Raw genomic sequence first — 13,705 nt, 5'->3', positions numbered from 1 at the left:
TAGGGTGAGGAGCTCGGTCACACGGGAGGAGCTCAGAGTAGAGCCGCTGCTCCTACACGTTGAGAGGAACCAGCTGAGGTGGCTCGGGCATCTGCTCAGGATGCCTCCTGGACGCCTCCCTAGGGAGGTGTTCTGGGCATGTCCCACCGGGAGGAGGCCCCGGGGAAGACCCAGGACACGCTGGAGGGACTATGTCTCTCGGCTGGCCTGGGAACGCCTTGGGGTCCCACCGGAGGAGCTGGAGGACGTGTCCGGGGTGAGGGAAGTCTGGGAGTCCCTGCTTAGACTGCTGCCCCCACGACCCGGCCCCGGATAAGCGGAAGAAAATGGATGGATGGATGGATGATAATAAAATAATCCTGATATAATAATAATAATAATAATAATAATAATAATAATTATTATTATTATTATTATTATTATTATTATTATTATTATTATTATTATACAGGGAGAGCCTGTCCCTAACTTGTCTCCATATTGTCTGAAATGGTCCACAATATGGCATTAACCTTATCTATCTCCATGGAAACAAGCAAGTGACACCACCAGGTCCAGTTACAGGTCAAACCACAGTAACAAGACTTTTTTCAAGATATTTCTGTTTGCTTGAAGCGTATGAAGACTGTATGATGTTCAAAGACCCGAACCTCTCGATAAACACAAAAACATCACTGACCAGAAGCTGTATTTATTTTTTGGATTCATTTTAAACCCAGTCACAGAGGGCCTTAAAGTGCGGGCGTGTTTCTAGATCACATGACACACAGGTCCACACACACTGCTTTTATTCACTGTCAGTCTGGGTTGGTTCTTTTGTTTTCTTCAGGCGCTGATCCCCGTTCTGCCTTGTGAAAGCCTCCTGCACTCAGGATTACAGACCCTGAGCCAGTGTGGGGCTGATGCTGCTGCTGCTGCTGGTGGTGCGGAGAGAGGGAACAATTGCGGGGGAGATAATGTATTGTGCGGTTGGAGAACAATGTGTTAGCTGTGAGATTGTGTCTGTGAGAAAAGGGGTAATTGTGAGGACTGGATTGAGCTGAAGGTGGTATTTAAGACGGCCCTGGTTTTAAATCAGTTGCAGCAGGAAATGGGTTCGTACGCCAGTGTGAGAGAGACACTAAAAGTATTGTGATAACTTCCTTTCATGCACAACCTGAATAAGAAGTTTTAATTTTTAGTATCAGTTAAGACAGGATATATATCGTGTTTGTGCAGTGCAGGAAAGAACACGCACAGCACTTAATTAAAAGGCTCTATGGCAGGGGTCTCAAACTCAAATTATCTGGGTGAAGCTGGGCCGCAACAGGTATTCCACAAAAAAAAGCTTTGTTAAAATCTAAAACGTCATCGCTGTTTTCAACACACATGAGGAAATATGCCAATTCTTGTGGATTTCATGGATATACATGTTTATTTGTTGAATCTTTTGCGACAGGAGCACACAGCGCGAGTGACACGTGTGTTTGGAACCTTCTACACGAACATTAAACTTTCATATTGTCCTGCGGGCCACAAAATATCGTCTCACGGGCCGCAATTAGCCCCTGGGCCTCGAGTTTGAGACCCCCGCTCTGTGGACTTGTAAATGCTCAGAATGTTCCAAAATATGTAAATGTATCCCCATGGAGACAAGCAGGTGGAGAGATGTCTGTGAAATCCCTCAGTCGTCCAGGTTTGATCCGTAGGAAAAGAAAAAAATCAGATCTGTAAACTGGACAAAAAGTTCACTCTTGCAAGTTTTTGTGCCGTTGACAGATTAGAATTGTGTTTTTCGCCTAAACACGACCTGGAATCGAACTGTGAAACATTCTCGGCAAAACTACACACAGTCCACCTCTATATTTCACCACAGAAAATGATCGTACACCTACTACGCCTTGATCAATGTTTCCAGTTTAAATAAAAAAACATAACACTTTAATTCAGGATCATTTGACTCATAGAAGATCCTGTTAATTTCTAATATCTTCTACTAGTCCTGGCACTAAATATACAAACAAGTAAGCAGAAAAGTTGGAGATAACACTTCCCAGAGCGTGTGATAAATGAGGCCAGGATCTCGCACGACTCAGAAGCTGCTTATGTGTCATGAATTACCAAGGAGTCATATTGGGGACTTTTTTCAGCTGAGATTTCAAATGTGCAGACCCGCCCCTCAAATGCTCGGGGAGGATGAGCGATGGCAAACAGCTTTCATGTGTTACCAAGCAAACGGGCACTTATAGTATCAGTCAGATTGTGCGCAGTATGTTCTTTTCTAATGGCTTCGACTAATACATGTGTTTGTCCTTGATTGCACCTTCAAAAGCGAATGGGCTCGTTCTTGCAGATTCATGTTTTCGTTTTCATCATATTAGCCAAAAGAAAAGCAATCAAAACCCATTTATGCGTCAATACTGCTGGACTTATATAAGACGCTGTGGGCCAAGAACGGGGCGGCTGCTGTACCTCTGCCTATACGTCCGACCTCTGCTGATAAATAATAAATGACACGAAAAACAACACAACAGCAGCTGTGGTAAAATACTTTTATAGAGCATTAATCCATATCTGAAATATAGCATCCAAGCAGCTGATCTCTGATAAGCACAGAGCTCGTCTTACTCTGTGTCTCTATATATACTTTAAATAATTTTTTTTATACATCACTGTGAGATTTGTATGTGCGTGTCGACATAATATTTTTATATCAATTACAACATAATAAAAGATTTAAATACATATTATAACTTTATAATGTCTCTTAATATAAAAGCTGGTGTTCTTACCCTCATTAGTCCAAAATCGAATTAAATAAACCATCTCTCTCTATAATATCATACTCTTCCTTCATAAATGTTTTATTATTAGTCTTTCAATATATTCAATACATTTCTATATATTTCTCGTCTTTTGTGCTGAACCATTCGTTTATTTTGTATTTGATCTCAGCACGTCTTTGCTACAAACTGCCATATCCATGAGTTTTCCACATTTCTTCGCCACAGTTTAGATTGTTTTTTTTTTTGTTTTGTGGAGGGTGTGTTTTTCTCTGAGGCTCAAAGGAACCAGAAGCACTTCTTCCGGTTCTTCTTGGCGGAGACAGGTGGTCGCACGGCCTGAGGAGAGTCCTGTTGGTGGGGTGTGGAGGGCGGGGGGGTGGGGGTCTGTGGACGATCCTCTGGGGGGTCACCCACTTTCCACGTGCGAACCACCTGCCCTTCTTGGAGACGGAAATCATGCTCTACGCTGTTGAGAGACGTGACAGAAAATCCAGTTAGATGGATTCACGACTTTGAAAGAATAGTACCGTTAGAGACCATCTTTCTAGAGGCTTTTGCTAACACTAACAGAGCTTAAAAAGTGTAGGGTCTCTTCAGATGTGAAAGGTATTATGGGTAATGGATGTGGTATACCTGTCATCTCTTCATTTCTTTTCACACTTGTCTCTCTGTCCCACAGGAGGCTTCCCTAACCCCACATCTGCCTGAATAATTCCCTCAGCCTTTCTCCTGCTGTCTCCAGGCCCCAGCGGTGACGGGACCAGAGGATTCCTGAACTCTATCTGCAAATGGATGGACTGTCAGTCATGATCACATCCACAGCAAACACATCCAGGGGGATTCACCTCTCCCTCAATGTGCTTCTCCTGGTATTTTTTCACCAGTGTTTTTGTGTGGGTTTTTTTCATTGCTGAGAAGAACGGTCAATAATCCATTTGCTTGTTTCACTGTTTGATTTTTTCAGACTGAGATAGTGTAGACCAGGAAAGGCTTAGACTGAGACAACTGGTACAATGTGCAACTTTATAGGGCATTTAAAATAATAATACTGTCACTCAAAGTTTTACAGCCCAAGTCCTGACTAGAACCAGGAAGTACTTCACACATGTGTCCTGTGCTCAGGTCTAGAACCAGGAAGTACCTCACACATGTGTCCTGTGCTCAGGTCTAGAACCAGGAAGTACTTCACACATGTGTCCTGTGGCTCAGAGAAGAGACTTTAAAGCAGCTCTGGACCAGCACCAAAGAACATCTCCCACATGAGCCACATGAACCATCTCACACTCTGAGGACTAAAGCAGGACTAAAGCAGGACTAAAGCAGGACTAAAGCAGGACTAAAGCAGGACTAAAGCAGGACTAAAGCAGGACTAAAGCAGGACTAAACCAGGACTAAACCAGGACTAAAGCAGGAGTAAAGCAGGAGTAAAGCAGGAGTAAAGCAGGAGTAAAGCAGGACTAAAGCAGGACTAAAACAGGACTAAAACAGGACTAAAGCAGGACTAAAACAGGACTAAAGCAGGACTAAAGCAGGACTAAAACAGGACTAAAGCAGGACTAAAACAGGACTAAAGCAGGACTAAAGCAGGACTAAAACAGGACTAAACTAGGAATAAAACCAGGACTAAACCAGGACTAAAGGAGGACTAAACCAGGACTAAAGCAGGACTAAACCAGGACTAAACCAGGACTAAACCAGGACTAAACCAGGAGTAAACCAGGAGTAAACTAGGACTAAACTCAGATTAAACCAGAATAAAACCAGGACTAAACCAGGACTAAAGGAGAACTAAACCAGGACTAAAGGAGGACTAAAGGAGGACTAAACCAGGACTAAAGCAGGACTAAACCAGGAGTAAACCAGGAGTAAACTAGGACTAAACTCAGATTAAACCAGAATTAAACCAGGGCTAAACCAGGACTAAAACAGGACTAAACCAGATCTAAAGCAGGACGAGACCTGGACTAAAGAAGGACGAAATCAGGAGTAAAGCAGGACTAAACCAGGACTAAACCATGAATAAACCGGGACTAAACTAGGTCTAAACCAGGACTAAACTAGGACTAAACCAGGTCTAAACCAGGACTCTTCTCTTTAAATGTTAATTTGCCTACTCATGTCTATTGCTGTTTTTTGTTACAGTAGAAATAGATAAAATAAAATAAATACAAATGTGCTGCCTTCTATTCATATATTTGGCTTAAAAAAATAATTCCACCTGTTATTGTTCGTCAGATGTTGCTTGGACTTTGCAGGTTTTCGTCGAGTTAACTTTGGTGTGATAAAACAAAGCTTCAACAGAACGCTGACTATAACAGAAACACTGCAGCTTTTTGCATTTCATCCTTTGACACGCACAGGCCAAACTCTACGGTCAGCGAGCCGCATTGTCCATCACATGACAGTTTATAGCTCAGGGCTCGGAAATAAGTCGTGAACTTTGATGCAGCTCTACCAGAGAGCGATAGGTAAGCAATAATACATGAAGGCATTTGCAATAAAAGGCATGTGGACAATATTAGCACTGTGAATTACTTCTGTCAGCAAACGCACGGGTTGGGTAAGCTTTCCCTATGAGAACATATTCTTTTTTTCTCTTTTTCTTTTTGACGTCGTTGCTATTCTTCCTTATTATGCAGTGCCCTAGTTAGCTGGTGTTTCTCATCACGGCGCAGATGCTAGAAATAAAGAGGACTCCCTAAGTTGAGAGTGCAGAGGAGCGGTGCAGAGGAAGCGGGGTCATGGGAACAATGGCGATTCTCAAACCCACCTGCATCTGGCACAAAAAACAAAACAAAACTCCTACTGCTACTTCACTGAATGAGCTGGTTTTATGCAGAACAAAATGAAACAAGAACATATAGAAGGCACAACCGTCAGCATATGCATGAGTTTCACGGGCACAGAACACTGCAGCCGGGAGAATTTCATCTGACGCTCTTTACATCGTCTCAGCGTGTGTGAGATGCTGCTCGCTACTGGTAACTAAAGCAGCTTTTTCATCCTTTGCATAGCCTGCTTATTTACACTCAGCTCCCTACAGAGTTCCCGCGTGATTCCCGCCTCAAGTGCGTCACGTGGTTCCCTTTGAGGAATGAAGAGTCCGAGTCTCCAGGAACCGGGCAGAAGGCACTACGCTGGCACTACGGGGATCTGTCCAGCCTCAGACTTAATTATCGTCACACTGAGCCCGCAAACTGCAGCGCGTACCACCTCTGCTCTTCGACACTTCTGCCCTCCACAGCTCGGCTTTCGTTTAATAAGGCTCTGCAGATTTCAATGTTATGTTAAGGGCTGGCGTGTTTCAAAGTCCTAGAAAGGAAAGACAGTGTAAATGGATCCTGGTTTTCCAATAGGGAAGATACTTTAATTATTTCAAGCATCCCACTAGTCTTCTGCATTTTTCATTTATGTGAGATTTTTTACGGTTTGGCTTGTTTTAGGACTACAGAACATATTTTTTTTCAGTGAGTCTCGCTGTTATATAGGGATGAATTTGGAGTCGAGTATCATAGCAACCAAAGAGCCAATCAGGAGCGAAGCTGTTGAAGGTAGCAACTGATTCGTCTGTTATTAATGTTCATATCTTGATTTACGGATGCAACAGTGAAATAAAAACACTAGGATCACGTAGAGCGGGTTAATATGAACATTTTAAGACCAAATGATGAGTCTGACTGCAGCAGTTACAGAGAGAGGACACAGTTTTTAATGTAAAGTGGATTGAAGCTGAATAGTATAGTATAAAATTGCTAAATGAATATGATAAGTGCCATAAGAATGATGCATGATGAAAAGAATAAAAAAGGGCCACGAAATTATAAGTAAAATAAAATACTTTGAGTAAGAAAATGATATTGTGAACGTGTGAAGTAGAATTATGAATAACCACGGAGCTCATATTTAATTGTACTTGTCATTTTGTACACACATGGACAGAATTACAAAAAACAAAAAAAAAAGAAAAAAAAAACTACATCAAAACTATAAACATGCCCTATTCCCCTACCTCTAAAAACATAGAACAGAGTCCCCAAATGTCAAACAATAAATAAAACCTGACTAAAACCTGGAAGTACTTCACACATGTGTCCTGTGCTCAGGTCTCTGGCTCCTGTGGCTCAGAGAAGAGACTTTAAAGCAGCTCTGGACCAGCACCAAAGAACATCTCCCACATGAGCCACATGAGCCATCTCACACTCTGAGGACTAAAGCAGGACTAAAGCAGGGCTAAACCAGGACTAAAGCAGGGCTAAACCAGGACTAAACAGGACTAAACAGGACTAAACCAGGACTAAAGCAGGACTAAACCAGGACTAAAGCAGGACTAAGCAGGACTAAACCAGGATTAAACCAGGACTAAAGCAGGACTGAACCAGGACTAAACATGGGGGAATCAGTGTTTCAGTTTTATGCAGCTAAAACGTGGAACAGTCTTTTCAAGTCTCAGTTTTTAAGAGCAAATATGAAGAATGTCAAATACGGTAAAGAAATATGTGCCAAACCATCTCACACTCTGAGGACTTCAGGGACCGGCCTCCTGCTGGTGCCAGAGTCAGGACTAAACAAGGACTAAACAAGGACTAAACAAGGACTAAACCAGGACTAAAGCAGGACTGAACCAGGATTAAACTAGGACTAAACCAGGACTAAACCAGGACTGAACCAGGATTAAACATGAATCAACATTTCAGTTTTGTGCAGCTAAAACCTAGAATAGTCTTACTGAAGATATGAGGCAGGCCTCTACTTTGACAATGTTTAAATCCAGGCTCAAACGGTTCTGTTTAGCTGCGTGTGACTAAACTAAACTTGCCTTATCTAAAAATAAAATTAGGATTCACTGTACAAACTTCATCTTAAGACAGAAAAGTGCAATCTTCCAGAAGCACTAACCAATTCTAACACTTGACACAACACACAGTAACATTACAGATAAAAGAACTCATCAAGTTATGTGTAACTGCTTCCCCTTGTCCATGAGACTGCACTGAAAGTCCCATGGATCAGGTGCATTGCTCAGGTGTATTGATCGGTCGTATCAGTTATTGGATGTAGTAGTAAATGGAACATTCGGAACAAAGGGTGATAAAATCATCCGAGCAGGCCGGGCAGAACAGGTGACAAAAAGTATATCTTAAAAAATATCTCCACATAAATATTGAGCAGGATTTGACTGTTTCTCATTCTGTCTGGCTTTAAACATTCATACAGTCGTGGCAGACGCAAGAGATCATCAGCACTCCCCAGACTCCTCTGCTCTGAGCGGCAACGAAAGACTTTTCACTGGAAATACAGCGGAGCAAAAGCAGCCGACTCAACACATCGCTGCAATTTTCTCAGAGAACATAATAAAGGGAAATACTGTGAATAATTCTCAATGTTTTTAAAGAGAAAATGTGAAGAATATCAAATACGGTGAAGAAAAATGTGCCCTGAGCCTGAGCGGAAATGTAGGTAATAACTTTGGAGTCTATAGAAATGTGTGAACTGAGCCAGGTTTTACAGATAAATATAAATATAACATGAATTTATTATATATATGTATGAAAACTGTATTATTATCATTGCTATGTTATTGCAAGTGACACGTTTGCAACAAAAATAAGTCAAATATTTATATAAGTTGATGTTTTTCATGTGTAAACGCTGATAATGGCTTCAAGTAATTTTACCCTGCAATCTCAGAACAATGGAGTAGCAGAGTGGATTTTGATTTTGAACCAGAGAAATCATTTTCCTCCTCCGTATACTGCAGAAAAAAACATACAAATGAAAAAATATTATTTAATCAAAAAGTTGCAGGAGAAAAAACACAGCCAACAAATCCAATGGATGTTTGGAGTTGAAGGATTTGTCTGAGCGTTTCAAGCTGAATGAACGAGCAGACATTGAATCAATAGTGAAATAATTACATAGCTTAAGCCAAATCAGACGCTGAAATGGCTCTGGAGAGAATCAACACGGCCGTGAACGCATTGAAATATGGAAATAGACTTCAAAAAGTGTCTGGTATAAAAAAGATTGCAAACAATATTTCAGTTCAGTCATGATCGATGTTGCACTGGCTGGATTTGGTTTTTTTGTTGTTTTTTTTTGGCTCACTATAAACAGAGATGTGGTGCAGTGTCAGCACAGTGCGACAAAAAGCTGTTAATAAAAATAAAAAAAATACACAAGCGCTGATATCGCGTATGCAGAAAGAGAGAGTCCGATGCAAGGGTGTGGAAAATGTGGTTAACTCAAGTGTCTTACTGCGATTCACAATCCTATGAACCGTTTTGGGCGATTATGAATTCAGATCGTGTTTGGAGATGTTGAAATCAGAGCAGGTCGGGAGCAAAGTGCCATTTTGTTTTACCGTTGCACCAGTGTCTTGGCACAGACTTACGCTCTCCAATCATTTTTTTGTTTGTGGGAATTGTGAAGCAAAATAGAAGGTGACTGTCGTGGAAAATAATGCCAAAACATACAAGAAAAATATGACTAAATCTATGTTGGTTTAATACGTTTGGGCCGGTAAATTAACGGTCCCGCTACTGACAGACAGAGTTTCTGCTGCAGTGGGCTCAGAACAACACTTCAATACTGTCAGAGGCACTTCCACAAGCACAATTTGCATTTAGGATCATTCTTTCTGGTCATTTGGCCTTGTTAGCTCAGAGGAAACACCTTTAAATTAGCCTTTAAGTACAGGTAAAGACGATCAAACAATAGACGTAATAAAACAGCAAAGACGTAAATGAGAAAACACAAAGTTACCTACAGCTTTCATGTGACACTGCAGCATTTGACAAAGAATAGTGCGACTTCTAACACTTCTTGGACAACAGAAAAACAGCACACAACACACTAAAACTTCCCCCACATGATACACTGCTTCTGCTGACTTGAGACTGACACTTTAAACATGACTCAGGGAAACATAAGCTCATGATTTATGCTACTTGTAGAGGGCTGGCAGTTTGTGCAGTAAAATGTAGTCTAAATGTAACCAGCGCGTATGCATCATTACAGCCGTGACATCCTACACGCTCTGGCTTCAGACACGGTAACCTTCTGTTAAAATGCGAGGTTCAGACCGTTCAAGGCCGACACGTTTAGCATCATAAGTGAGAGTTGAGGTGATTGACAGCGTTTCAAATCAAAACAGGTGTAGAGGACCATTTTAAAATGCACAACGTTGGACAGATTTATTCTCTGTTGTGTGGATGTGTGTGTGTGTCAGGGCAGGGTGTAGTCTAGGTACAATATTTTGAGTCCGAGTCCGCCATAAGATCGCAAAGCCCTAGATCGTTCTTTGCAATTATAATTTTGACTTCAATTTAAAAAAGTATAGCATGATAAATCTAGAGTATAAAGTGGTAGTCACGCTCAAGTCCTGTTAAGATCCCAGTCTGTCTGTGTGTTTTCTGTCTTCCCCCGTCGCTTCTGTGTCTGGAGCTGGGAGGAGACGTTGACACCACCCACTACACACCTGCAGCTGATCAGCAATCGAGCCTCCACCTTTGGAGTACAAAAGGACTAAGGATCCTACACACGCCGCCAGTTCGTTAAGTGTATCCTCCGTGGTACAGTTTCTGCTTGGATCAGTCTGTTTCTTGTGGTTTTGGTCATAATACTCAGTTGGTGTTTCTTGTTTTTCACCAGATCCTGTTTCTCGGACCCACCTTGCACCTCCACTCAGCTTCCAACGACCCGCTCCTCCAACCAGGATTCACATCGTCTTGTTTGTGATAAACTCTGTTAAACCTTACTCCGAGTCTGCATCTTTGAATCCCACAGACTTTACGGCTGGCCTGGGAACACCTTGGGGTCCCACCGGAGGAGCTGGAGGACGTGTCTGGGGTGATGGACGTCTGGGAGTCCCTGCTTAGACTGTTGCCCCCGCGAAAATGGATGGATGGACGCTACGGTAAGTCCTCATTGTCCAAGTCCAAATCCTAATAGTCCAGTAGACTCGGTTCGATTCGGGACCAAAATTGAAACATTGTTAACATTTTCAACTGGAGCGGTTTGCTTTCACACTGCTTTTTGTCAAACGAACCAAACCTTTTGAGAAGCTTGTCTAATCCTTCACATGTGGTGGCGCTGTACCAAAAACCATGGAAGGAAACGAGACAAAAAACCATGAAGAAGAAACGCCGCTCGTCTATTGGTCAATACAACGCAACTTCTTTTCCGCAGGGAAATGTAGCTTTTTTTGTTACTTTTGTCCGACACTGCGCTACAGTGCCACGAGAATCCTACTGCTTTCATTTTTCACTTATCACTTTCATTTTTCACTTATTAATTTATAACCCTCGTTGTTTTTGTGCGTGGTCACAAGTAACTGACATATATTTTCGTCAGACCATATTTCTATGAGGGCTTTTACCTCCTCTTCACTCCACGTCTGACCACGAGCCCTTTCTCCGCTCCGCTAGCTTTGCACCCGTGTTTGTTTTGGTTTTATTTACCCAGAATGCTCTGCATGTAATCCGCTTCCTGTCTTTGGAGCGGCCTGTGGTCCGCTTGGCGTTCACATATGCATTCGAACCGTACCAGAGTTCACTTCAACCGGACCGAGACCTAGGTTTTTTTGGCGGACCAGAGTTCGCTTTTTTGGACCGTATCAGAGTTCGATTGCGCATTCACACCTGACCAAACGAACCGGATTTTGTGGCCAAAAGAACTAGAGTTCGATTAAAGCGTACTAACCAGTGCTAGTGTGAATACGACCTAAGTCTAAGTCCAAATCTAAGTTCTCATCCTCCAAAAGTAACAAGTCCAACTCATTTAAAAAGACTTTTCTTGCTATTATTTAACTGTACTCTCTCAGTGGGCCCTATTATAAATTCTTATACCTTTAAACTACCTTTTAACTTGAAGCCATAATTTAAAAATGTAAAAGGAGATATGCATAGGTCAGCTGTAAGGACTGGAGAGCTGCAACTGGCAAAGTCACAAGTCTGACTCTGGTTCATCAAGCCATAGGTTAAAAATGAGATTATTAGGAGATTTCCCAAGAGTTACCGTACGGTCTAGTTGAGATTTTGAGTTTGTAGAACATTACCACTACCTCACTCGTGTCTATGCCATGGGGTTAACGTGTAAATCTTCAAAACCGGTGCAGATGCGATTCGTTTGCCTTTATGACACTTTGAAGTGAACATCAACGAGAGAGCGGCCATCTCAAAGCAAACATGAGCCAGACGAAGAGGTGGTTTAAGATCAGAGAAGAGCTTCCTGCGTCAAAATGAGCGAGTAAGGTCAAGATGGATCATTGAAGAAGCATAGGCCACGTGGAAATACAAGTGCACCGTGTCAAACGCTGAAGGATGCAGCGGAGAACAAAACAAAACAAAAACAAAACTCTATCAGATATAATGTGCAACGAGCAGCACCTGAAGAGAATGGAGAGAATACCGCACTGATAGAAATGTAAAAACTAAACAGAACAATGCAAAAAGTGTAAATCTTTTATCTAACCTCCCCTAAAACTAAATGCATGTTGGTCCATTATCTATGCTACAAACTAACTCATAATAAAACTGGAGCAATGGCTTTTTCCAACAAGTGATTAGATTATAAACTGGACAATTCAATACTGCGTCATGCTATTTCAGGATAGAAAGCTAGTTCCAAGACTCCATAAAGAGAATGGCCAAATATACAAATGGCAACGCAAGGAAAGTTTATTTTTATAGCAAAATTCGCACACAAAGTCATTCAAAGTGATTTACAGGATAAGAAAGACATTAAAAACAGAATACGACAAATCAAAACATAAATAATCATCATAAAATTAAGATTAAAAGAAAAAAAACACAAAAAAAAGCCAAAAAAACTAATCAGTACTCATCAGAAAATCATGCATCTATACAAAAATGTCTAGAAAATGCTGTGAACTAATGTCAGTATTTTAAAAGTACATTATTTGTGGTGAATTAAAAGCGAAAGTGGGCCGAGTACACACAGCACCTGTTTGTCCTGAACACTGCAGAGATATTGAGTGATAACTTGTGAAGCGGAAGGCTCTGATGGATGGGCAGCTACTGAAGAGAACTGAGACAGAAGTGTGACGCCAAGGTGGCACTGTGCCCGCTTCAAACAGCTCACAGTCAAGGCCCATCAATTCTTATTGCTGCCTCATAATAGCACAAAGCTGTCACATTTTTGCTAATATTTCAGTACTGTAGCAAATAAGAACACGATAACCTTAGAGCTATTACAGATTGTGGAGGGAAGCCTTTGTAAAACAGCCATAAGATCTCAAAATCGTAGATTTTTCTTTGTGATCTATTTATCAATTATAATTTTAACTTAAACAAAAAGTGTAGCAAGATAAATTTGGAGTAATTTGGTATAAAGTGCTAGTAGGTATATGAGGGAAATGCATGATTTTCACCACAGTGTGTCTGACAATAGCGTGACTAGCCTCTTTTATATCATTTCGTGTGTAATCTCTGAATGCCTTCATCTCCCTAATGCCTCATCACTGCCTGCTTGGATAGATAAATATTTCCAGACACTGGCGAAACAAATATTTTCTGCATTTGCAATTCATATGTAATGATTGCTCAAATAAAAGGCTGTGTGCTGAGGCGTAGCGTGAGCCGTAGCGAGCCGTAGGTTTGGAGTGGGTGCTTGTGGAAGAGCTTTTGGGATCTGGTTTAGCTGTGGGTGTGATACCAGCCTGATTAGTATTTATATGACACATCATCCACATTAGGCCCTGCTTTCCTGTGCCACATGCCACTCTTGATCTGCCTCTCTCGTCCCGTTTCAAAGACACTGTGCACCAGAGATGGGCACCATCTGGCCTCACTACTGGCACCAGAGCTCAGGCTGTGTGATTAGTGCCAAATGGACAAGACTTCTCATACCTCTTCCTGTGTGTTTATTCTGTTGTTTCGAGACCAGAACTGAAACTCACGCAGACAAGAATTATGAATATA

At 41.7% G+C, this 13,705-nt stretch overlaps 1 protein-coding gene across 1 annotated transcript in view; it reads left to right on the top strand.

The window, feature by feature from the left end:
* The first annotated feature begins 4,742 nt into the window (after window positions 1-4,742).
* Window positions 4,743-13,705, top strand: part of rpl37 (ribosomal protein L37) — a 107,712-nt gene continuing 98,749 nt past the window's right edge. Inside the window, exon 1 of the mRNA XM_055231446.1 lies at window positions 4,743-4,746. Within this exon, the coding sequence (XP_055087421.1) occupies window positions 4,745-4,746 (2 nt within the window). The 5' untranslated portion in view covers window positions 4,743-4,744. The remainder of the gene's footprint in view (window positions 4,747-13,705) is intronic.

Source organism: Periophthalmus magnuspinnatus, chromosome 23, assembly GCF_009829125.3.
Source record: "Periophthalmus magnuspinnatus isolate fPerMag1 chromosome 23, fPerMag1.2.pri, whole genome shotgun sequence".
In the NCBI taxonomy this organism is placed as follows: Eukaryota; Metazoa; Chordata; class Actinopteri; order Gobiiformes; family Gobiidae; genus Periophthalmus; species Periophthalmus magnuspinnatus.
The sequence above is the reverse complement of the archived record's forward strand: the minus strand, read 5'-3'. Positions and strand labels throughout refer to the sequence as shown.